At 35.3% G+C, this 27,602-nt stretch overlaps 1 protein-coding gene across 1 annotated transcript; it reads left to right on the top strand.

The window, feature by feature from the left end:
* Window positions 1-24,364: 24,364 nt before the first annotated feature.
* Window positions 24,365-27,015, top strand: LOC131638345 (U-box domain-containing protein 17-like). Its single transcript, XM_058908904.1, has one exon. The coding sequence runs from the start codon at window positions 24,657-24,659 to the stop codon at window positions 26,823-26,825; it is 2,169 nt and encodes a 722-aa protein (XP_058764887.1). The 5' UTR covers window positions 24,365-24,656; the 3' UTR covers window positions 26,826-27,015.
* Window positions 27,016-27,602: the final 587 nt, after the last annotated feature.

Genomic DNA, 27,602 nt, shown 5'->3' with positions numbered 1-27,602 from the left:
TGATGATTAATAGATTTAATCACCATAATTAACAGATTTAATAGGAATTGCTAATTATTTTAATCGATTGATTCGATTATCACCAATAGCAAATTGATGTATTTTAAATTAGATTATTAATTATCGTTACTCCTCGTAATCAATAGATTTGATTAGAATAAATAACGAATTGATAAAAATTGCTAACTGTTATACCCCAAAATTTGCCCACATATTTTTCAAGAAAACTCCAATCTGAAAATTAAGGGTCTCATATAATCATGGATTATTTCAACAAATATCCTAACATATGAAACACTTAGTTTTTAGAATTTTTCGTATACAGTAATTTGGCCTGCAGTTGAATTTATTCTTACGCAAACGCCAAATACTGTTTATTACTTCACACATGCTATTTATTTATTTACAGATAAATGGTACTGACACAATTGGTACAGAGTTAAATCTTTTTGCAGGCGCAGAATCAGGAAACTCAGACTGTACTGGTAACAAGTAGATTATTATTATCTTTTGTTTCCCACTAATTTTTGTACTATATTCCATTATTTGCAAAAATCTTTTCAAATCTCTTTTTTCAAAAATCAAATCTCTCCTTTTCCCAACACTATCTCCACTTTCTTTCAAATCTTACTTCCACTCAAATTTTCCTTTTGTACGGAATCACATCATTCCCCAACGTCTCTTTCCTTCTTTCCATTCTATAAATACCTCTCATTTTCTTTCATAAAATCTCACATCAAATTCCAATTCATCTCTCAAATTTCCACTTCATAATCCATCTTCTCTTCTTCCCTAACAAGAATGGCAAAATGGATAGAGACACTGTCTCTTGCAGTCATCACCATTGCTACGGTGATCATGACTTTCTTCTGCCTGCATAGTCCTGAGGAGTGTGGACCTGCAATGGTTATGCTCCCAATCATCTACATGTTATTGTTCATAGCATGGGTCATTAATCGTCATTCTTAAAATTTGCCGTATTTCTTATTTCTTAAATGTACCGTTTATTCGTCGTACTGTTCAATATAGTATTTGTACTGTCAGTATTAAATGTTGTACTATTTGTCATAATATTGCTTAATTACTCAGATAATATTTTATGTGTTTTCTGCCAGTCAAATATTCCTATTTCTGTGCATTAAATGATTTTCAGGGTTATTATCGGTAATTTTGCCCGCATACCGTAAATATTAGTTATTTATTATGTCTGTGTTTTTCTAACAAGTCATGTAAATAAACTTTCATTTTTCACATAAAACAAAAACAAAAAACAACAAAAAAGAAAATTAACTTTGACTGTTGATTTTTCACTCTAACTGCTACGTCAATACCTGAACAGTCAGTCGACAGCCAAACTGCTGGCAGTACAATTCTCAGTGTTTTGTACCATCAATCAAATCAATCTTTCACAATTCAAAATTCCCAAGATTTTTGTTCAAGAAGTCTTCTGAATATCACATGATTAGCAGAGACTCAACACTGCACAAAAATCAGGTACGCTTAACTGTCTCCTACACAAACAGTCCCTAATCAGGGTTTTTTCTTGTTTTTACAGGAGCAACAAGTTTTTGAGAGCTCAAATGGATTTCATACACATCCATATATCTCAAAGTACCATCATACAAATTTTCAAACTTCAATTCACTCAGACGCACCGTCAGCAGCTCAAACAGTCAACAGACGACCCGTTTGACCAAAAAAGTCAACAGACAGTCAAAAATGAAATTTTTTGTCAAAGTCCATATTTTGTCAAAGGATTCATCATTTGATCATTGGATGATCATAATTCATCAAGGAAAGATCAAAAATCAACAAAACCCTAAGATTCAAAATTAGGGTTTTTGCCTGAAAAGTCAACTCAACTTTGACTGATCATAACTCTCTCATCCTTCATCCAAAAAATTCAAACCAAAGCTTGTTTTGAAGGAAATTCAATTATCTTTCAAATGCCATTGATCCCATGGTCATTGGATTCACCATTTGAAAAATATGATCAAAGACATTACAGGTCATTTTCAAATTCAACAAAAAGACACTTTTTTCAAAAGGACACACAAGGAGCTTCAAAAATCATTTAGACATGAGACCAAAGACATTGGTTAGAGGACTCTTTGAGGTTTCTAAAAAGTGCAAGATCTCCTTCATATGACAAAAATTGAAGGATTTACACCTTGTTGAAGTTGGCTAAATTTTGGGAAAATGCATGAAATCAACATTGCTCAAAAATGTGTTTTTTCCAAATGGGGCCAAATTTTCAGCATTCAAACATCATTTCCATGATGATATGGGCCTCCCACGACCAAGACTAAGCCCACACCATTTTTATTCATTTTTTGCTTGATTTTATCTTATTTTAAGAATAAAATTAAAAGGAAAATGGATGGATAAATGGTAGCTTAATTTCTAAGCATGACTCATCAAAAAATAGTCAATATTCTGCAGCAAAGAAGATTCAATGAAGGCCTAGAGCAAGAGTGTGTAGAAATCAAGCAATGGTTGCTTGAAACTTAAGTTTGAAAGCCAAAATTTCAACAAAAGCCATCAATGCTTCTTAGCTTCAAATTTAAGCACATCTTGGCCTATAAATAGCTCAAGATATTTCAGCAACAAAAGAGAGCCAAAAACACACACGAAATATAGCCCAAGCATAGCATAGAAACCTCATAATTCTCACAAAAATCTCCAAACTATGTAATTTTCATTTTCATATTTCCAATCAATATCAATACAAAACAATCATTCAAATCATCTTCTGAGATCATATAGAGTAAGATTGGTGCACTAAACAAGTCCCTTAATACTCTAAACACGTGTATCATAATCTTCATGCTCATAACTTCATAACTTTCGTTTTCCAAATTTTCACGTGAAACAACTTAATCTAATCTTTGATTTAAGTTCCTGACATCATTTAGAGTAGATTCAATGTAGATCATGCAAGGTTTCACGCCTCTAACACAATCCACCATTATTGGGTGTCCAAACTTGAAAAGCTTCGAGTTGCCTCTTCCAAGCACTTTTATCAAAAACTAATGCCACTAATGAACTCAGGGGGTCTTAATTAGGCCATCTGGGTTGTTTGCAAGAATTTATTTCCTTGTTTTTGCAGGTTTCTAAAAGCATGTAAAAAAGAAGCGAAATCCGCAGGTAAAATCGCAGCTGTTTCCGAAGCAAAATCCGCAGGAAATAGGTTAGGGATGATGAATAGTGACGTTGAATCTTTGACCAGCACGCGTGGCAGATTCCCTTTTCCTCATTCGTTGGTTAGCCAGCGTGGGTCCCAGCGTGGACTTTGAATATCTGACTGATCACATGCACTGATTTCCATATGGCTATCATGTTCCCTCATGATCTGTGCCCTTGGATCAATCTCAAAGCCAATCCAACGCATCAGATAAGCAGCCCTATACTATGGACTTCATTGATTTTCACACATGATCATATCCTTTTTTATTTTCTATTTTATTTTAATTTTCTTTATAAAATTAATTAAAAATAGTTTTAAAAATCCAAAAAATACACAAAAAATATTTTTAAGCTTCTAAAATAATATATTATTTTCTGAAATAAAAATATTTTATTTTTCTTCAAAATTTCAATATTTGCATAATTAATTAGTATATATTTATATATTTGCTTTTTAATTATTCTAACCAATCAAAAAATCATAAAAAAATTGTTCTTTATATAAAATATTGTTTATATATTATAAACTAATTTTGTACATATTTTGAATAATTTTCTCTCTAAGTTTTAATTATTTGTATAATTATTTGCATAATTATGTATTAATTAACTTAATCAATTTCAAATCAATTCCAAAAATTCCAAAAAAATTAGTTTTGTTTTAAAATTAATTAACAAATATTTTGTACATATTTTAAACTTAATTTCTAGGTTTAAATCTATTTTCATCTTTTTTCTTCATTTTAATTTAATTAATCATGCATTAATTATAATTAAAACCAATCATAAAAAATCCAAAAACATGCCCTTCTATTTTTCTTGCAATTTAAAATTCCTAGATAAGTGTATAGGATGTCAAATTCATGTAAATAGGCTAGTTTACATTTCCCGCACAATCGATGTAATAGCGTAGATTTACTTTCCGCACTTTACATTTCCGCATTTTAATTTCCAGCACATATAAACTGCGTGTATGTCAAAGATAAAATTGAACCGTTAGATCACTAAATTCAAAGATAAATATCTGAATCCAATCACAATCACACTTGCACCTCTTCAGGTAATCCCTTCTCATTCCTTTCAAAATCAAAAGTCAAAATTCCACTGTTTCGAGTACAAAATCGAACCTTGCTTTTATATCCGGTGAAAGGATAGATTTTTAAAGGAAATAGGATAAAGACCTTACAACTCAGGGTAGACCTCCTAGTTTGCTTGCTCAAATCAAAACAAACAAAATTCTCATACACTGTTGATTTTTCAAAACTTTCAAAAAAGACAATACTTTGTATACATCCAAACACGGGTTATTACAAAGTTAACGTTCTTTTCAAAACATCTTTCGAAAGATAAACAAGCATTTTGTATACATCCACACACGGATCATTACAAAATTCAATTTACAAAGGTATTTGAAACCACATATGAGCAATTTCAGAGCAATTGAAAAGTGATCGAAAAACAAGTGAGCTAAGCAAACTTAAGAGCCCATGGATAACCATGGATACAAAGGGTGCTAACACCTTCCCTTTGTATAACCTACCCCCTTACCCAGAATTTCTTAAAGGTCTTTTTTCTGTTTCTTTTATAAACCTTTCCTTAATTGGATAAAATAAAAGGTCGGTGGCGACTCTGTGATATTTTCAAAAAAATGCGAAAGCATTAAGCGACAAAAAAGAGTCAGTTCACGTATCTCTACAGATCAGAGGTATGGCCCGGTATAAAAAAAATCGGAGGTCCACACTAATCACCGTAACCAATAGAATCGGTTAAAACCCTTTAGCAAATGAACCTTACTTGAATTTATGTTATCTAATTAATTAAATAATCGATTATTAACCATCGCGACCGATTAATTCGATCGAAACGAATAATCAATAAATCCTAACATTAATTATATTATTAATTTAATTTTAAAATTAAATTATGTATATAATAAAAATAATTAAAATTAATTACATAATTATATAACTAATATAAAACAATTAAATAGAAAAATAATAAAGGAACCTGGGCGTTACTCCTGTGTGGAGACTCTGTGAAGGTGTACTATGGGTGTGCATATTCTGGATCCTTGGATCTGGATAGGTGGAGATCCTGAGGCTCACGTTGAGGACCCACAGTAGGCATATGCACCTGAGTTATGCTGGATCTCCAATCAAATAAATTGTTAAAAATAAATTGCCATGGCCAGGTTTCGAACCCAATCCTTCAAGGTTGATATCCATTCGCTTTAGCCAATTCTGCTGTGCCAAGTTAATCTTTATCATGCCAATTCAATTCATTATCAAGAAAAACAATATTAAATATGGAATTCAAATAAATAGTCAACCGGGCCCCACTCAACTACGCACACACCCAATGGGAACGAGAGAGAGAACCATGGCTCGTTGACTGGCCAGTAGACTCTTGCCACGCGCGCAGAGAGAGGTTTTAATGGTTGATTGGCCAATGGAATTGACACACGCGCGTTCCATCTTAACCCAGGCAATATTCACCATCTTCTCCACGGGTACCTGCGGATTTACTTGCAGCGTTACCTGCGGATTTAGTTACGAATTTTTCTAACTATTGATTCAGAATCCCCAACCTGCAAAATACAATCAAACCAAGAATATAAACAACCCAGTCACACTAATTAAAGCCCTCTGAATCCATTGGTGGCAGCGTTTGAATCTAAGGAGGCTCGTATCATGGAGAACGAAGCTTTGGTTCTCACGAACCCTAGCAATGGTGATTCACCATTTGCACGTTATAAGCATCATGCGATTGGTAAAACTTATCCTATGACATCTCAAGATCATGTTAGCACAGTTAGTTCGAATTAAAATGCAATAAAAATCAAAATTCGACAATCAAGAATATGATGCAAGTATAGCTCGTGAAAAGTGCGTTCTGAGAACGATTGAACCTGGCTTTTAGACTGGAATTATTCTTGAGGACCTCAGGAGATTGTTTGAGTGCTTGGAATTGTTTGAATATCTCCAGAAATAAGCACACAAAATCTCCACTTATTTTCTATTTTTGTCACTTGTAAACCCTAGTCTCCTTCTTGATTTTTTGTCCTCCCCTTGTGTGCAATGTTTAGGCATATATATGGGGTGAAAGTAGGTCAGAGATATTGGAAAGAATCATCCTCTTGATTATGAAAATTTGATTTGAAATTTTGCTTCAAAACTTTCTATTTTTTAGCTCAATCTATTTCATGCACTTTTCAATTCTTTCTTGGCCCTTGGATCAAGTTAGGATCTGATTAAATCAATGGGAAAAAATTAGAACATCAATCATATAATTATTTCATTATTTTATTGGATTTCATTTGAAATTAAATGGTTAAAATCAAATATAAATAAAATAATATCATAAAAAATAATAATATTTGATCATTGGACTCCCTTTGGGCTTATTATCACGTGGATAATTCAAATATTGAGGCCCATTTGAGAAAAGATCAAGATTGCTCAACATTGGCTACATGTGTTTTCTCCAAAATTGCTCAACTTCAACCATGTGTATCTCTCTCAATTTTTATTATTTTGAGGTGTTCTTGGACATTTTTGAGAGCTTAAAGAGTCCTCTAAATGACCCTTTGGTTTCATCTCAATTGAAGCTTCCATGCTCATGTTATGGGCTTTTGAAAAAGATGACCTTTTAACGACCTTTTTGGAGGACCTGTAATGCATTGGACCATTTCTCTTGAATGAAGCATTTCTAGCCTTGGCATGTGAGAGACAAAGTTGTAGAGAAACCAATTTCCTTCAGAATAGGCTTTGGTTGGGGAATTTCCGATACTCCATATGAAAGTTATGGCCGGTCAAAGTTGGGATGACTTTCTCCTATAAAACCCTAATTTAGAAACTATGAGCTTTGTTGATTTCTGATCTCTCCTTGATGAATCATGATCAACCTTTGATCAAATGATGAATATAACATAAAAATGTTTATGTTGACCAAAAATCAGGAGTTTTGACTGTACTTTGACCACAGTTGACATTTTAGGTCAACCTAGTCGACTGTGGATTATCTGAGCAATTGAATGAGCAATCCTTGGAATTGAAGCTTGACTTTTGACATGGAGATATTTTGAAACCTTATAAACCATATGAAACCCATTGGAGCCCTTGATACATCCTTTCTCCTTAGCAAAATCCAAAACCCTAACTTGAGGACCCTTTGATTAGGAGATTGCCTTAGATTTAACCCTTAAGCCTTGAATATTCAAATGAGCTTGAGTATGAAAATATGGTGGGCAAATTTTGGGGTATGACAGCTGCCCCTGTTCAATCTTCTTAAACCTGAAGAGTCAGATAGGCACGTCTACCTATCATGATCTAAAGGTAGAAGATGATTGAACACTGAAGTGCCCTAAAATTTGCATTTGCTGGTGCTAGCCAGGGTATTATGAGGAATAGGCTTAGAGATGCCGTTTGATGAAGATCACAACCAACGGGATGAGACTGTGATAATAATATTTCTTGTTAGCATGAATCCCATCCTGAATTGTAAAATTAGCTTGATGCAATGTTATGATGCATGTAATGTATGATGCAGTGAGCTTCTCAAAATAAATGAGAGCAACGTATGTATATGCACTATGAATGAGGTATGTAATTGAATTATGCATGACTATTAGCTATGTTATTTGAAGTATGTTAGTAACTTTGGAAAAGAAAATTAAAACCCTTGTGTGTTACCGGTGAAGTTTTGAAAGAGATCACTGCCGAAGGACTTACGTGAGAAGAAACCCAATTGAGGAACCCTTTGTAAAATCCTATTGTAAAACCCTTTGCAGATCCTTATCGTAAAACCTTTTTGTAAAACCCTTTGTAAAACCCTTTGTAGATCCTTATCGTAAAACCCTTTTGTAAAACCCTTTGTAGATCCTTATCGTAAAACACTTTGTAAAACCCTTTGTAAATCCTTATCGTAAAACCCTTTTGTAAAACCCTTTGTAAAACCCTTTGTAAAATAGTTCACTTGCTACGCCAGCTTACCTACACCAAAGTTCCTAGAAAGGACGACAGATGTATGGACACCACTACATTGTTGAAGCGCATTAGTGACTCCGTATAACAATCTCTAATCAGGGAAAATAAATCCCTATTTGCTGCCGGAGATGATATTGACAAGCGTGAAGATTTGAAGGAGATCACTGCCGAGGGATTAACGTGATGAACAAACGCAACTATCAATAGCGAAGGCTCATAATTTGTTGTGTAGAAGGTAATCAACTTGCTATAGTGCTAGAAAGCTTTTGTAGTTTGTAAATAACCCACTTACTATAGTTCTAGTAAGTCTTCGTAGTTGGTGTAACCCACTTACTATAGTTCTAGTAAGTATTCGTAGTTATCTTAGATGAGAGAGGGATCACTTGTTATGGTTCTAACAAGCTTACCTGCACCAATAGGAATCATTTGCTATTGTTCTAGCAAACTCACCTGCACCAAAAGGAATCATTTGCTATAGTTCTAGCAAACTTACCTGCACCAAAGGAATCATTTGCTATAGTCCTAGCGAACTCACCTGCACTAAAAGGAATCATTTGCTATAGTTCTAGCAAACTTACCTGCACTAAAGGAATCATTTGCTATAGTCCTAGCAAACTTACATGCACCAAAGGAATCATTTGCTATTGTTCTAGCAAACTTACTTGCACCAAAAGGAATCATTTGTTATGGTTCTAGCAAACTTACCTGCACCAAAAGGAATCATTTGCTATGGTTCTAGCAAACTTACCTGCACCAAAGGAATCATTTGCTATGGTTCTAGCAAACTTACCTGTATAAAAAGGATCACTTGTCATGGTTCTGACAAGCTTACCTACACCCAAGGAATTACCTGCCATGGTTCTGACAAGCATACCTGTATAAAAGATTTACTTGCCATAGTGCTAGCAAGATCACCTGTGTAAAATATTTTTTTGCAAATGCATATGAACTATGTGTATGCATGTGATCCTGTTGTTTGTACAATGCGATGTATGAACCGTTTGTATGTGTAATGTAAATGTCATATATATAGATAAATGCCTATATGTGCAGGCTAGCCAGTATGTATATGTTAATGTGAATGCTAATATGATGATCCCCGGATTTTATCCCCTTATAACCTATTGAATTTATTTAAACCATGCAGCGACTATGCTTATGCTGACTAGTAATGCTTATGAGTAGAATGCTTTCGAGCGGAACTTCAAGTCTCAGTCTCCTTCTGGACCATTAGGTCCTGAACCAATCCCTTGGTACCCTTTGTTCTTTTGAATTGTCTACGCGTTTCGATGTATGAGATGTGATGTATTAACCAATGTGTGACTTATGTATGATGCTCCAATGATAGGTCGTTGATAACCAAAGCGTATACAGCTCGCTAATGTTGTAAGGTTGTTGGTTGCTAGCGCGACTTCCCAATACCTGCTTTTGAACTTGAAGATCGTAGTTAGGAGAAATATTTGTCGGATGTTGTAAAGTGTGAGAACGCCTTTTCCTTTTGCTGTGCGTCTTGCCCCGGTTTGGCTTTTTTTGAAATACTTCGCGCCTTTTGATTTTTCGAAGTTCTCCACGTCTTTAACCTTTTGCAATTCGCACCTTTAACCTCTTGAAATTCTCCACACCTTTAACCTTTGGAGATTCTCCACACCTTTAACCTTTGGAGATTCTCCACACCTTTAACCTTTTCCAATTCTTCGCACCTTTATCCTCTTGAAATTCTCCACACCTTTAACCTTTTTTTGAAAATTCTCCACCTTTAGCCTTTTTGAAATTCTCCACTTTTAGCCTTTTGAAGTTCTTCATCCTTTTAACCTTTTGAATTGTTCTCCACACCTTTAACCTTTTGAGGTTCTCCACACCTTTAACCTTTTGAGGTTCTCTACACCTTTAACCTTTTGAGGTTCTCCACACCTTTAAACTTTCGAAGTTCTCCACACCTTTTAACCTTTTAAGGTTCTCCATACCTTTAACCTTTTGAGGTTCTCCACACCTTTACCCTTTTGAGGCTCTCCCCACCTTTAACCTTTCGAATTGTTCGCCCTATGGATTTGATATCCACTGCCCCAATATTTTCGTGGAAAAAGATGCCTCTGATCTCCAAGCCATGAAGGAAGTGCTCCAAGAAATAATCTTGTCATACAAATGTGATACATATGCTTCAGCGTTTAAGTCGAAGGGTGTACCCTTGATATCCAGGATATGGAGAGCTATCCATAGTGTTCTTATCCGTTTGGTTTGAATTCTTCCCATGTTTGACATGCCCCTGTTTGTTATTGCTTCGAGATGTGACCCAAGTCGATTGAACCTTAGGATGGATGCCCCTAGTTAATAGGATCTTTGATTGCATGCCCCTGTAATCCTTGAAATTTTTCCCCTGTTTAGGAGAACCCTCTGGACGTGGTTTCCCCATTCAAGAGTCTTTATTAGAAATGATCGCCTTTGATTAACCAATTTCGAGATCTCCTTGATGCTAAGTGTATATTCGTAGATGACGCCATGCCCTTTGAGAAGTAACTCCAATGCAATGTGCATGCAAGTTTCGAAGTCGAAGTCCGTTATGAATTAGAACTGGATGACTGTTTGAAGAAGAGTAGTGGTTAGGAACAATTTTAACAACCTTAGGAGTTGGTATAACAAAACCCTGCTTAATATGCTTTCGTAGTTAACCTTGCCTCAATTAGGACTTTTAAATGTTGTAACTTGGTCTGGTTCATGGTTCAAGAAACAACGGATATAAGGCTCGAAATTTTATTTGCCCCACCCCTTTCTCCTTGATGCTCTCCCAATCCTAAAAATTTTCCTAATCCAATGAATGTGCTTTGTATGCAAGAGAATTGTTTCATTTTTGATGTTGAGCAGAAGCCTTAGTAGAGATCCAAGCACTGATGAAAAATGTTGTAGAGATCCAAGCATTGATGGGAAGCTTTGATGATTTAGCAGTCACAAGATTATCCTTTGTATTTCGCCTTTGTTTTTTTTCTATCCCTTATTTTTGCATGAGCCAATTCCTTTGAATTTGATCCATCGGGATGCCCTAATTTTTGCTTAAGTCATTTTGTTTTCTTTCATGGAATTTTCCATTTTGACTTAGCGGGCGCTTTCCTCCTCTTTTTTTTTGAATGCTCCTTTTGACATATTGATACTTGAATATTGAATGTTGTGACTGCCATGTTGACCTTGATTTGTAAGCTTTAACTTTGATACGTCCTCGATGATGTATTGAGGAAGAAGTTGTGAGTATTGTTTTTATTGCTTCCTCATTTTTTTGAATGCGAGGAAGAAGATGTGCTTAAACCTTTGCTTGATCCTTATGCTTGAACCTTTGCTTCAACCTTTGCTTCAACCTTTGCTTGACCCTTATGCTTGAACCCTTGCTTGGATTGGCTGATTCTCTTGACAACCAAAATACACCATTGAATAATCGAAATCTACCCTGCCCCTGGTTAAAATCAAGGTTTATTTGAAAAGTAGAAACAAACTCCAACTCCTGGCTCGAGGGGGTGACGAGGGATTAACATCCTTATATCTCCACTGTTTAGGAATTGAAACAATGCATGTACATCGTCGGCTCGGTCTTACCTTGAAAGCATACGTTTAGCGAGATTTAGTTATTTGTATTCGTCATTCTCCTTTATGTTTGTTAATAATCCGAAATTTGAAATTGAAAATAGAATAGAAGTGTGCGAGTGGAAAGTCGTAGTAGTGAGCGAATGAATTGACTCCAAAACCTGCATGGTTATCCCATTAGAATTGTTAATCCGAAGGTACAACTTTTATCCTGAGTAACACTTAGCGATCGTAGGGGTTGAAATTCTGAGCATGACAAAACCTATTGATCCTAGGGACAATCTCCTTTGTAAATCCGTTGACCTTGTTTTACTCCTTAGTTCATAGACTTGTAGAAGTAAAGGGTAACCTCGAATTCTCCTTGGGCACGTCAAACCTGTCGGGAATAAATTGTTAGCGGTGGGTTTTCCTCGTTCGGAACTTCATGAGTTTCCTTTGACTGAACCTCTTTTGCTTTCTCTAAGGGTAGTATCACATCATTCGCAACCTTCAGAGTTTGTAAATTGATAAATAAAACCTATGACCCTTTTGCCCCTTGGTGGGGAGTTAACATATGTCGCCTTCCCTCCATCATAAATATGCATCTTCGTTCAGGGTATTGCCCCAGTTGGACTGACCCTTGCCCCCCAATTTATCACAGAGCGTCTTTGTAAGCCATGCTATGCTCTAAGATGAACCCCTTTATGACTAGATACCTCTTGAGTGTATCTATGGGAGAACTTGTTTGTTGAACTAATCCTTGCTCGATGATAACCTTTGTTGTATTTACAATCCTGTTACGAAAAGGCATGGACATGTAACTGGCATGGCGAAAGGCATCCTTTTTTTTCTTTGTAAGACCAAGCTCATTCCCAATAATTTATCCTCCTTTCTCCATAGTTTATGATCCTTTTGATTTTCTTCGTGAGTCTCGGGAGACCGGCTAGCACGGTAAGTACAGATACGGGAGAAATTATGAATGCATGAAAATGTGAATGCATGCATATGCAAAAGACTCCTTTTTATGTATATTGTGACTCCTTATATGCAATGCAGATGTGCGACAGATATAACCCTAGGGATAGCCTTAGAGGTGACATTAGACCCTAGTGAAATCCTTGCAAGCTAGATGCCAATGGAAATCCCTTAGATTAAGGAGTACGCAGAAGGTAGCAGCTGGCGACCGTTCGAGACAGTCACCAAATCTCATGGCCATCGAGGTGCCGTTCGACGTGTACCAATGAAGTTGTCCCTCGTGGGAACGTTCTCTGTGCAGAACACAACCTATCTAAGGATGATATCGAACGAAGTGAAATCCCTACAGGCCAGGGATGAAAGATGTATAAATGGAAATCCAAAACCCTACAAGTTAGGGGGTGCGCGGGGGCAAGCATGGGGTAACCGTTCAAGACAGTCACTAAATCTCATGGCCATTGAGAGGCCAATCGACGTATGCTAACGAAGTTGTCCCTCGTGCGAAGAATGTGATCTTAGAAGTAGAATCCCTACCGGCTATGGAGTGCGTAGATGTAGGCACGGGGTGACTGTTCGAGACAGCCATTAGGTCTCATGACCATCGAAAGGCCAATTGACGTGCGTAAATCTAGATGTCCTTCGTGGGAAGGGCATGATCTTGGAAATAGAATCCCTACAGGCTAGGGAACGCGTAGAAAGACATGCGAAATTAAAGCGCAGATAATCATAGTATATAAATCGCAAACATATTATAAGCACCTGACCCTAGGTTCATAGGTTCGATGCAACGGCTTAGGGAGTCTACCCTTCCTATTGTTATGTTCTAACAAGGGTCTCATGGGGCCGTTCGTAGCCTCCGAGACTTTTTGTCTCTTTGGATTTTAGAACAACTCATTTGCCTACGAGGTTCGAGTTTTAGGGGTAGGTTCTCAGAGAGATCAGCCAAATACCAAATCCTGCCCTCAACAAAGTCAAGCCTCGTTTTGGACATTTCCGGATATTCAACCCACTCTGAGTGGAATTATCAATAAGACTCGTAGGCGATGCAAGTCTCCCCTGGTCTTAAGGATAATTCCCACGCTTAGGTTTTAACCACAATTTATATATAACCCAAAATGCAATAAAACAACAAATATTCAAATAAACAAATATTTATTTAAATTGCTGTAAATAAATGAAATTGTAAATAAATAAATAAATAAATTTAAATATTTAAATAAAATGAAAAGAAAAAAAACCTAAATCCTAATCCAAAACCATAACCCTGGTAAATTAGCCAAACCCTAATAATTAACCAAAAACCTAAATAATTAACCAAAACCTAAACCCTATCAAAACCTAGGAGCATAATAATTCACCATTTTAAGTTGTCCCCAGCAAAGTCGCCAGCTGTAGCAACCTTCCCTAAAAAATTAGATTTTAGATTCGCCACCTATTCTACCAGGGCGAATAGGAAACCCTACGAAGTTAAGAGAATTTTGGGTAAGTTATTATATTCGGGTCAAGGGAAGGTGTTAGGCACCCTTAACCCTTTCCTAAGGTTTGCAGTTTAAGGCAAATGTTTGTGGCTAAAGATGTTAAGGTTTAAGGTTTATAGCTAAGGAAATGAATAGGGTGAAAAGTGAGATTTTGGGGAAGGGGACTCGCCTTGGTTATCCAAGTGCCTACGTACCTCCTTAGGGAGGATCAGAGTCTACGTAGTTCGGGGCAGGGTTGTACGCCTTAGAATTAATATGAGGTTGTTTGAAGGTATTTTGAATTACCTTATCGTAGTTTTGAAATTCACAGTTTGCAAGGTATTTTGAATTACCTTATCGTAGTTTTGAAAATCCGTAGTTTTGTGAAAGAGATGTGTTTTGAATGGCGTACAACCCTGATTATAGTATGTTCTATTAATCGTGATGATTAATAGATTTAATCACCATAATTAACAGATTTAATAGGAATTGCTAATTATTTTAATCGATTGATTCGATTATCACCAATAGCAAATTGATGTATTTTAAATTAGATTATTAATTATCGTTACTCCTCGTAATCAATAGATTTGATTAGAATAAATAACGAATTGATAAAAATTGCTAATCACCGTAACCAATAGAATCGGTTAAAACCCTTTAGCAAATGAACCTTACTTGAATTTATGTTATCTAATTAATTAAATAATCGATTATTAACCATCGCGACCGATTAATTCGATCGAAACGAATAATCAATAAATCCTAACATTAATTATATTATTAATTTAATTTTAAAATTAAATTATGTATATAATAAAAATAATTAAAATTAATTACATAATTATATAACTAATATAAAACAATTAAATAGAAAAATAATAAAGGAACCTGGGCGTTACTCCTGTGTGGAGACTCTGTGAAGGTGTACTATGGGTGTGCATATTCTGGATCCTTGGATCTGGATAGGTGGAGATCGTGAGGCTCACGTTGAGGATCCACGGTAGGCATATGCGCCTGAGTTATGCTGGATCTCCAATCAAATAAATTGTTAAAAATAAATTGCCATGGCCAGGTTTCGAACCCAAGCCTTCAAGGTTGATATCCATTCGCTTTAGCCAATTCTGTTGTGCCAAGTTAATCCTTTATCATGCCAATTCAATTCATTATCAAGAAAAACAATATTAAATATGGAATTCAAATAAATAGTCAACCGGGCCCCACTCAGCTACGCACACACCCATTAGGAACGAGAGAGAGAGAGAACCATGACTCGTTGACTGGCCAGTAGACTCTTGCCACGCGCGCGGAGAGAGGTTTTAATGGCTGACTGTCCAATGGAATTGACACACGCCCATTCCATCTTAACCCAGGCAATATTCATCATCTTCTCCACGGGTACCTGCGGATTTACTTTCAGCGTTACCTGCGGATTTAGTTACGAATTTTTGTAACTATTGATTCAGAAACCCCAACCTGCAAAATACGATCAAACCAAGAATATAAACAACCCATACACACTAATTAAAGCCCTCTGAATCCATTGGTGGCAGCGTTTGAATCTGAGGAGGCCCGTATCATGGAGAACGAAGCTTTGGTTCTCACGAACCCTAGCAATGGTGAATCACCATTTGCACGTTATAAGCATCATGCGATTGGTAAAACTTGTCCTATGACATCTCAAGATCATGTTAGCACAGTTAGTTCGAATTAAAATGCAATAAAAATTAAAATTCGACAATCAAGAATATGATGCAAGTATAGCTCGTGAAAAGTGCGTTCTGAGAACGATTGAACCTGGCTTTTAGATTGGAATTATTCTTGAGGACCTCAGGAGATTGTTTGAGTGCTTGAAATCCTTTGAATATCGCCAGAAAGAAGCACACAAAATCTCCACTTATTTACTATTTTTGTAACTTGTAAACCCTAGTCTCCTTCTTGATTTTTCGTCCTCCCCTTGTGCTGCAATGTTTAGGCATATATATGGGGTGAAATTAGGTCAGAGATATTGGAAAGAATCATCCTCTTGTTTATGAAAATTTGATTTGAAATTTTGCTTCAAAACTTTCTATTTTTTAGCCAATCTATTTCATGCACTTTTCAATTCTTTCTTGGCCCTTGGATCAAGTTAGGATCTGATTAAATCAAAGGGAAAAAATTAGAACATCAATCATATAATTATTTCATGATTTTATTGGATTTTATTTGAAATTAAATGGTTAAAATCAAATATAAATAAAATAATATCATAAAAAAATAATAATATTTGATCATTGGACTCCCTTTGGGCTTATTATCACGTGGATAATTCAAATATTGAGGCCCATTTGAGAAAAGATCAAGATTGCTCAACATTGGCTACATGCGTTTTCTCCAAAATTGCTCAACTTCAACCATGTGTATCTCTCTCAATTTTTATTATTTTGAGGTGTTCTTGGACTTTTTGGAAATCTTAAAGAGTCCTCTAAATGACCCTTTTGGTTTCATCTCAATTGAAGCTTCCATGCTCATGTTATGGGCTTTTGAAAAAGATGACCTTTTAACGACCTTTTTGGAGGACCTGTAATGTATTGGACCATTTCTCTTGAATGAAGCATTTCTAGCCTTGGCATGTGAGAGACAAAGTTGTAGAGAAACCAATTTCCTTCAAAATAGGCTTTGGTTGGGAAATTTTTGATACTTCATGTGAAAGTTATGGCCGATCAAAGTTGTGTTGACTTTCTCCTATAAAACCCTAATTTAGAAACTATGAGTTTTGTTGATTTTTGATCTCTCCTTGATGAATCATGATCAACCTTTGATCAAATGATGAATACAACATAAAAATGTTGATGTTGACCAAAAATCAGGAGTTTTGACTCTACTTTGACCACAGTTGAAATTTTAGGTCAACCTAGTCGACTGTGGATCATCTGAGCAATTGAATGAGCAATCCTTGGAATTGAAGCTTGACTTTTGACATGGAGATAGTTTGAAACCTAATAAACCATATGAAACCCATTGGAGCCCTTGATACATCCTTTCTCCTTAGCAAAATCCAAAACCCTAACTTGAGGACCCTTTGATTGGGAGAATGCCTTAGATTTAACCCTTGAGCGTTGAATATTCAAATGAGCTTGAGTATGAAAATATGGTGGGCAAATTTTGGGGTATGACACCTGGTATGGATATTTTTCAAAATCTTTACTCTTTTCTCATAAGAACTCTCCTCAATCTCATTATCATTCTCCTTAGGATTTTCGATTTGTGTTTCACTACTGGTTGTTACAATATTCACATGTTTCTCAAAGAGGGGTCCTAAAGGTATTTGTGAAAGCAGGGAGATTTTAGTCTTCAATTCTTTGTTGCTAGTCACGAAAGACTCAACCATAATGCTCAGTTGCCTAAGGTTTTCATTAATATGGAAAATTTGGTTTCTAAACTCTTCATTTTGGAGGGTTTGTGCTGCTATAAACCTCAGCATCATCAATTCTAGCCTAGAGAGAGTTTATGTCTCAATAAAGTCTCCCATAATATTCCGAGATCGGATTTACGGGAATCTTGTGGTCCCCTAACATATTGAGAGTGGTGATCATAGAGAAAATTTGGGTGATCCATCTATGTAGGAATTTAAACAAGGGTGCCTTAATCTAGACGATGTAACAATAGGATTACGATATTTGACGTAATTTGTCCCCGACAACGACGCCAAAAACTTGATCGCATGTTTCCGCAAGTATATACAGTGTATCAGAGTAATATAAAAGGTTGTCGAACCCACAAATATCTAATAGTCAATCTATCATTTTCTATTGCTATGGTGTTTATCTAAGGCAATCGTTAGATGATTTGGAATAAGCAGAACAAAATAAAATAATAAACTTTGAAATAGATTCATAGAAATAATAAACTTCGAACAAGAGTACTCTTATTATTTCTAATTAGGATTACTTGCGGGGCAATATTTTCTACCTTGAAAAAGAATTAATTGAATTGGAGTCGTAGCTCTCGCGTATTCGGAACCTAGTTTTACTCTTTAATCCTTACCGGAGCTCTCACATTCCCCGGCTGCGTTTGCTATAAAGTAGTAAATTCTTTTTTAAGAAATTAGATCTTTTACTCAGTTGAAAAGTGGTTTTGATTGGAAAGTTTAACTTAAAAGGTTCCCGGCTTTCGCTCGGATAACTAGATTCTAAATCGATAAACGCGCCCGCTAAGAGTTTTAAAATCATTTTTCTAGAAATATAAAACTCTCCTAATTAATTAATTAAGTGCTTCCGCGATATTTATTAGCCAAAAACAAACCAATTTTAGTCTTTAGTTTCGCCTAGCTTTCAATCTTATCCGACATGTTCACAGTTATACTTTCGTAGTAACTGATCAACTTAAGTTCAAAAAAAATTGTTAAAACCAATACAACCCTCAATTGTAATCCTAAAGAAACAACATAAAGAGTACCGTCGAATTGACGATCTTCACATTCCAGCACTAAAAATTAGCTGGACATAATTATAATAAAAGTAAAAGCTTTAGACAGAAATACGAAGTAAACATATTAAGAGTGCAATAAATTAAATGGAGGAATTAAAGTAAAGCAAGAAAGATAAACGTGAAAAGTAAAATAGACAAAGGCAAGTAAAAGTAAATAATGCAGAATAAAATAAGAGCCTGCTCCAAACGAAGACCTGAATCTGGTGCAATGAAAATAAACTTCGACGGAAATGTAAATGGCAGAAATAACTTCAACGAAATGTAAATGCGGGAAGATAAATGACTTCAAAGTAAAATGCTCCAAACCCGACAACAACAACAACTCAATAAGTCTCTGATGTGAAGAATTAAAGCTTTTGGAATGTAAATTTATGCCTAAGTTGTACTAAGTTTGGATGAATTGAAAAGTCAAATGTTTCTAGTATTTATAATGCTTAAAAATCCTAAAATGTCAAGTGGTGGTGGCTGACTTCATGTGAGAGGAAGTAGGGAATAATGGAGGAGGTGGGAGACCAAGCCAAGCCTATTTTCCAACTGCTGGAAAAATACAAAGGATGGCGAACGCCACCCCCTTATGGCGAACACCACCTTCTTAAATGTCGGAAAACTTTGTCGTTTGACCGTTAGTGAGTGGGATACGTCATTCGCCTTTTGGCTTTCTCCATAACGAACGCCGTAAGTGCAAATTCCCCCATTTTCTCTGTTTCCCATTCAATTTGCTTCGTTTCTTTGCTTAGGTCTCTCATAAGGTCAAACACCTGAAAAATAGACAAAACACCAGCATAACAATAGAAATAAAGATAAAACATGTGTAAATCGAGTCAAATATGCGATGCGTTTCGGTGTTATCAAAGTCTTCGACACTAGAAGATTTGCTTGTCCTCAAGAAAAACAGTAAGAAAAATAGTGGTGTTCAAATAGTTACTCCAGGCTATAAACGTTTTGCATTGATCATGGTTGTGTTGATAGGTACTAACTCGAAAACTAAGGATATCATAACAACACATTCCGCATTTGCGGTCATAAGTCTTCTTCCTATACAAACCAATTCGCATCATGTTATTGTGCTTAGGCCTCTTTTACTCATCTCATATTTTTGTCCTTTTTCATTTAGGCACAATCACATTAAGCCCGTTATCCGTACATACTCATAGTAAGACGACCGATTAGTGATTACGATGTTTCGCATGTGGTTCTGGTACATAAGTGGTGCAACCCCTTTGTTTACCCAATTGTAGTTGCGGGAAACATACCGTAATTCGCCATACCAAGTCTAGAACCAGAAACCTCTGAACCAACTGACAGCGAGTTGTTTTTATTCTTATTTTTTAGGTTCCATAAGTGTTAGGTTAAATGACCGGGTGATGGTCACCTAACTTAGAAGGTGCAATCCCTATTTTTAATTATTTTATTAAAACTAGGATTATTCACTTATATTTACCGACTTCCTTATGTAGTATATGCTTAAGATGATGTCGACTGCTAAGATAAACTACTTAAGGACTTTTTCAAGGTGAGATTTTAAGGTCATCGCACAACAAGTATTTAGATCGATTTCCATAAATTGGAGACATACGGTGTTAAGACGATATCAATATTTTAGAAATTTTTCCATCTTTCCACAACCTATCTTTAACTAGTCTAGAGATTCAAAATAAACATTGTTTTCTTTTTTAATTAGTCTGGCAGAAATGCAACTCCGTTATAGATCCGAAATAGAAGCACCTCAAGAGGAGGCAGAAGGAATAGAAGCACCTAATTCTGTTATGGATCCGGATAGTGGGAGTGAGACGGAGCATGCACAAACGATTTCAAGTACCAAACTGAGTGATTATAAGAGGTACTAAGAGGAATGTAGTGGGTGTAGAATAATTGGTATCTCTCTTCTCTCTCTGGACCCTCTTGGGTATCTCTCTCAGTTTTCCACCATTGGTTGTTTCAATCTCCATGGATATTTCCAAGAGAGTATACTTTGTTTGAACTCTCCATCAATAGTACAATATTGGCTCGTAAAAGTCTCATAATATCTTGATTGGAAAAACTCTCCATTGATGTTTGCATTTCCTCCTCACCAAACTATTGCTTTTTGTGCTCACAAGATTTCTAGCTAAACTAGTTAAGGTGAACCGCTCCCCACATGTAGCATGCCGTATTTTATAAATATGCAGGCAAAATAGTTTAATGTTTACAACAATTAATAAATTATTATAGTACCAGTATATGAAAAATGTGATTTGGGAGAGCAGTGAGTCAACTTAAAGTTTGAAGTGGTTTGTAGCTCTCTAGTCAAAAGAGCGAAAATCGGCATTAACTTCCAACTTACAGCTAAGCTACTTCCTAATCGCGTGGTCCCATCCCATCCCATCATTTTCTCCAGTCAACCTTCTTTCTCTATATACACTTCACATTCATGTATAGTGCAGTCCCTATTGTTTTTCTTCATATAAATATCATATTTAATTTATTCATTTTAAAATTAGACCATTTATTTATGAAAATATGCATCCAAAACAAATAATACCATTTTTACCAATAATAATTAACATAATTTTAAAACGTTATGTTCTTTCAAGTTAATAAAAGAATAATTTTATATATAGTAAAAAAGTAGGCTAACATTTTAGCACACCTAATGTAAAGAAACCGTTAAATTGGACAAAGAAGTAAGAATGTTTTATTTATTTAGTATTACTCAATTAGTTTATTAGGCTTCAAGCCTTCTACAAGTATCAAAAGTTATACTTTAGCTACTTACAGTATATCGAAAATGATCTACCAGCTAGTTTATGGAAATATAATCTGATTTATTTAAGGAAATATGTAATATTTTTATATAATTATAATATACTAAACTAGTAATATACCCGTGCGTCTGCACGGGTAAAAATTATTTAGTAGTGTAAAATTATAATGCGAATTGAGAGTTAGGTTTATGTATGTTTTGCTGCTTATAATTTAATTGGTTGTGTCTCATAACACTTCACAAAACATTTTATTCACATTTTTAATATTAAAGACATGTGCAAATGAGTGATAACTCAGCACTTATTAAATAATAAATTATTTTGAGAGTAACAATGAATCGATTTTTCAATCATATTAAAATGAAAAAATTGCAATACATATTAATATTTAAAATATTTCATCATTGAAATGATCAATTTATGTATGTTTTTTTGTCTAGATCTACCTGGTTGTGTCTAATGTCACTTTATCAAGTGCAAATTAACATTTATACATATTTTGTTGATTGGATCTAACTTGTTGTGTCCCATAACAATTAAGACAAAATGCAAAGTTATAATGAGTAAGATGTAATATGATTTTGAGATAGATATTGTAAAAATCATAACAAAGCTACATAATGATTTTATTTAGCAATGAATATATATAGAATTGTCATTCATTTGTGTATTTATATATAATTGTTAATAAAAATAAAATAGGTATCATGTTGATAGTGCCCCGTAATAAAAATAGAAAATTTGACGTTTGCAAATAAGAATTTTGTGTCTCAAATAAAGACAATTGTTAATTAAAATAAAATAGACATTTTGTTGATAATGCCCCATGAGAAAAATAAAATTTTTGACATTTAAAAATAAGAATTTTGTGTCTCAAATAAAGACAATTGTTAGCTAAAATAAAAAATGTATTTTGTTGATTGTGGTCCGTCAGTAAAATAGAAATTTGAAAATAATTTTTTTAAGTATTATGAATAATTTATTAATAATCATAAAATAATTATGTTTTCGGTTGAGTGAATTTTTACGTGCTCCTTTTCGTTCCATTAAGAAAGATTCAATTTATTAATTTATTTATGTTTAAAAAAATAAAAAGGAAAAAAGAAAATTGAGGGAGAAAATTAAAATAAAAGTGAAAATATTGAAGAGAGAACATGTGCAGAAAAGGTGAGACAAAGGAAAATTCAATGGTCAATACACATGTCACTTGGCTTTTGTTTAAAATGATGGAATATTGGCTTGATTATGAAAAGACAAAACAACCCTTTTTACTTTGTAAATTTTAAAAGAATGAAGGACATTTTTGATAGAATGGTGACATCTTTCATTAATGGCTAGATAGTAGATTTCATACTTTAATATAATTTATAAATTTATTAACCTCTTTAGAAACTACAAGCAAGAATTCTTTCACATTGCCAATAAAAAACTTTTTTTTTTTTTAATATTGTTGTCCCAATTTTAAATTAAAGCAATCTAATCTACAAGTAGGGGTGGAAATAGGCTGGGCTGAGCTAGGCTTTGCCAAGCCTAAGCCTGGCCTGTCAAAAAAACTGAACCCAAAGCCTGGCCTGAAGCCTGTCATAGGCTTATTTTTAAGGCCTGAGTCTGGCCTTTTTGAAGGCCTGGTTAGCCTGTTAGCCTACATAAAAGCCTATTTGTTTTAGACATAAGTAAATAAGCAATTAAAATAATGTTTGAATAGACTAACTAACTAAAAGAACTTATGAGAACAATGTTCATCAGGTGTTTTCATATTATTTTCACAAGTTCTTCAAGATAACCAAGTTTTATTATTGTATTTTAATTCAAAGTACAAAACATAATATAATGATAATAAAAAAAGTATTCAAATTTATTTAAATAGGCCGGCCTAGTAGGCTTAAAAGGCTTTTTTTAGGGCCTGAGGCCTAGCCTTTTTAACTAAATAGGCTTATAAAAAAGCCTAGGCCTTTTCTATTTAAAAATAATGTGTGGCCTGGCCTGAGCCTATATAGGCTAGCCTGTAGGCCCCTGTTATCGGCCTGGCCTATTTCCACCCCTATCTACAAGCAATAAAAAGCTCCAAACGGCAACAAACCAACCCATCCCTATTTCCTTTCCTTGTATGCAAAACAAAAAAAAGAAAGAAATGTAAAAAACACCACTTTGGATCCTCTCCTTCATTTTTCTCTCATTCCATCTTCATCCTCTCTATCTTTCTCTTAATTTCATTTTCTCTCTTGATTAAATTTTATTTTTTTATTGATGAGTGAGAGTGAGATTAAGAGAGATAGAGAGGATGGAAAGGGAAGGAAAAAAAAAAGAAGGAGAGGATCCAAGTCCAAAAAACACACATAACAAGAAACAACAAACAGTACAAACTTTAGGTAAATTTGATATCATAACCAAGAAAAAGCAAAATAAAGAAAGTACTGGTACCCCCACTCACTTCACAAAGTCAAAACTATATGAACCCCACACATTTCCACTAAATACCCCCCAAAACATCCATAAATTACCATCTACCCGTAACTCCCCACAACCTTACCACCAACCAAAAACCCCATAAATGTAATTTCATCAAAAGCCTACCCACCCATCTTTATCTTTAGGGGTTGACAAGTAAACCCTCTTTAATCTTCTCTTTCTTTTTAATATTTTTTTTTATCAAACTTTTTTTATATCATAAACAAAAGAGTCGATTTCAGTTCAATTGATAGTTGTGTAGAAATATCAAATATATACTATTAACTATACAAAAATATCAGAGATACAAGTTAGATACAAAATTGCATAAAACTTAAAAAATAAAGATTTAAAATGAAAGGACAAGAATCTACTTGACATAGCCAATTAGTCAAACATAAAAAAGTCATTTTCATTAATTTCTTTTACACGTTATAGAAAAACAAATTAGAAACTTTGAGAAAACAAATAAAAGTCTTTGGAAATTCAGTCATATTTTTATTTTCTTAATAATTATTTTTAATTTTTAATTTCCCTCTCTCTTACGCGGATTCGGCCGAATTATTTTTCTTCTTCTAATTCTCAATCTTCTTCCTTCTTTATCTATCTCTTCTTCTTAACCCTTTCAACTTTCAAACCAAACCAATAACAACAATAACTGTTTCATAGTCTGTCTTTTTTCCAGTTTCAGAAAATTTCCCAGAAAAGAAAATTTCATAGATCTGATTAAGTTAAATTGTTGCACAATTTGTATTTCTTTAAATTATTTATTTACGAAATTTTTATTATTATTGTTATTATCTGAATTTCGAAGATTTTATCTTAGGGTTTCAGAAACCCTAGAAATGGCTTCAGGTGCAATTTTCTCGTCGCTGCGGCGGCGAAGATCGCCGACGTTGGAAGCTTTTCTTGCTCCGGTTGACTTAAGCGACGTCGCTTTGGTTCAAACTCTTGTTACGGTGGTGAACGAGCTTGTTTCTTGTTTCTCGAAGTGTTCGTTTTTCTTTCAGAGGAAGAACACGCGGTCTCTGATTAGAAAGGTTGAGGTTTTTCAGTTGCTTTTGGAGTATTTGAATGATTCGGGTAGTAAGGGTGGTAAGGGTTGTAATCTTCCGCCTACGGCTTTGCTTTGTTTGAAGGAGCTTTATTTGTTGCTGTATAGGTCGAAGATTCTTCTTGATTACTGCGCGCAATCGAGTAAGTTGTGGCTTTTGCTTCAGAATCATTCGATTTCGGGGCATTTTCATGATTTGAATCAGGAGATTTCAACTCTTTTGGATGTTTTTCCTGTTAGGGAGGTTGGTTTGAGTAAGGATGTTAGGGAGCAGGTTGAGCTTTTGTTGAAGCAATCGAGGAGGGCTAAGTTGTTTATTGATATGGGAGATGATGCGCTTAGGATTCGATTCTTTGAGTTTCTGGATGAGTTTGAGAATGGGAGGATTCCGGAATCGGATGAATTGCGGTGGTTTTATGTTGAGAAGTTGCAGATTGGTGATGCTGGTTGTTGTAGAAGTGAAATTGAGGCTTTGGAGGAGCAGATTGTTAACCATGAGGGGGATATTGAGCCCACGATTTCTGTGCTTAAAGGGTTGGTGGCTATGACGAGGTATTGTAGGTTTTTGATTTTTGGTTTTGAGGAAGATGAGGCTGATTTGGAAAATGGAAATCAGAAGAAGCCGAAGATGGGTTTGATTACTCAAGAAATTGCGGAAACGTTTTTAACTGTTCCTAAGGACTTTTGTTGTCCGATATCGTTGGATTTGATGAAAGACCCGGTGATTATTTCCACGGGTCAAACTTATGATAGGAGTTCCATTTCTAGGTGGATGGATGAGGGGCATACAACTTGTCCGAAAACAGGTCAAACACTTGCTCACACTCGTCTTGTCTCAAATCGTGCCTTGAGGAATTTGATTGTGCAGTGGTGCAATGCTCATGGAGTTCCTCTTGATCCGCCGGAGGTGATGGATTCGATGGGTGAAGTTTTTGGATCTGCTTCTCCCACCAAAGCTGCCCTTGAAGCAAATAGAGCTACTGCCAATCTTCTCATTCAACAGCTAGCTAATGGATCGCAATCCGGGAAGACTATAGCTGCTCGGGAGATTCGATTGCTTGCAAAAACAGGCAAAGAAAATCGCGCCTTCCTTGCAGAAGCGGGGGCAATTCCTTATCTTAGGAACTTACTTTCTACGCCTAATTCCGTTGCTCAGGAGAATTCAGTTACTGCATTGCTCAACTTATCTATTTACGACAAGAACAAAAGCAGGATCATGGACGAGACAGGTTGTCTTGGATCAATTGTTGATGTGTTGAGATTTGGGCATACAACAGAAGCAAGGGAAAATGCTGCTGCAACATTGTTCAGCCTTTCAGCAGTCCATGATTATAAGAAGATAATTGCAGACGAGACTGGAGCCGTTGAAGCCTTAGCAGGGCTGTTGCAAAACGGGACTCCTAGAGGAAAGAAGGATGCAGTGACAGCTTTGTTCAATCTTTCCACACACACAGAGAATTGTGTTAGAATGATCGAGGCAGGAGCAGTAACAGCTCTAGTCGAGGCTTTGGGTTACGAAGGAGTTGCCGAGGAAGCAGCAGGTTCCCTGGCCTTGATTGTTCGGCAGCCTTTTGGAGCCAAAGCAGTAGTCAAACAGGAAGAAGCCGTAGCAGGATTAATTGGAATGATGCGTTGTGGAACGCCGAGGGGCAAGGAAAACGCAGTTGCGGCACTACTCGAATTATGTCGGAGTGGAGGTTCAGCTGCAACCGAAATGGTGGTTAAAGCACCAGCTTTGGCTGGATTACTTCAAACCTTATTATTTACCGGAACAAAGCGAGCTAGACGAAAAGCCGCTTCACTCGCGAGAGTGTTTCAGAGATGCGAAATTGCATCTCTACATTACGGTGGATTAGGTGTAGGCTATGCATATGCTAGCAATTCAGCTCAAACTAGAGATACAAGCTTTGCTGCTGGTGATGTTTCAGTACCAATGTCAATCTCTGTACCTGTATTATAGTGATAGTTCTGTATTTGTAATTGTTAAATTCACAATTTTTATTGGAAGTCTTTACAGATTCTTTCATTGAAACTTCATAGTCATAAAAAAAATGTTACCAATACCAGATGTTTTCTCCATGAATGTTGTAATGTAATGTTGAATTATATGAATACAGAATAGAGATGCTCTACAAAAGAGTTTTAGACCATTTCTTGTGTCATGATTTTTTTTTCTTTGTTGAGTACCACTGCATATTTAATGTTAATGGTCCCAATTGAAAGGATTTTTCTTATTGTAGTAATCCCACTTAATGTTCATAATCAATAATCACCATGGGGTCTAACAATACTCATTCAATCATTTCATTTGAATATAAACCATTCTGCCTGCATTATTTTATTTTCTGCATTGATTAGATGGAGACTTTTGTGTTATTTGGGAAATTTTGTGTGGGTCATGTTATTATTACTTATCACCAGAAATTCATAAACAATTTAGCAAAATTTCCCTGTGCTTTTTCCAATTGAGGGAATAAAAAAAAAAGTAAATACACTAGTTCAGTGTCTCTAATTAGGATTGGTACATTAGGCTATAGTTTCTGAATATGATCAGGTTCATTGAACCGATTCAACTTTAAAGACTAAAATTGTGATTTGAGACATTATACATACAATTTTATCTGGTTTGTCACTTTTTGCATAAAGCATGTTTGTATAAATTCAACCTATGTTAGGTAATAAACCACTGCTGTCGCATGTTTAAGGTATGTTTCATCGTGATTTTGAGAAACTGGTA

This window comes from Vicia villosa, unplaced genomic scaffold, assembly GCF_029867415.1.
Source record: "Vicia villosa cultivar HV-30 ecotype Madison, WI unplaced genomic scaffold, Vvil1.0 ctg.002281F_1_1, whole genome shotgun sequence".
In the NCBI taxonomy this organism is placed as follows: domain Eukaryota; kingdom Viridiplantae; phylum Streptophyta; class Magnoliopsida; order Fabales; family Fabaceae; genus Vicia; species Vicia villosa.
The sequence above is the reverse complement of the archived record's forward strand: the minus strand, read 5'-3'. Positions and strand labels throughout refer to the sequence as shown.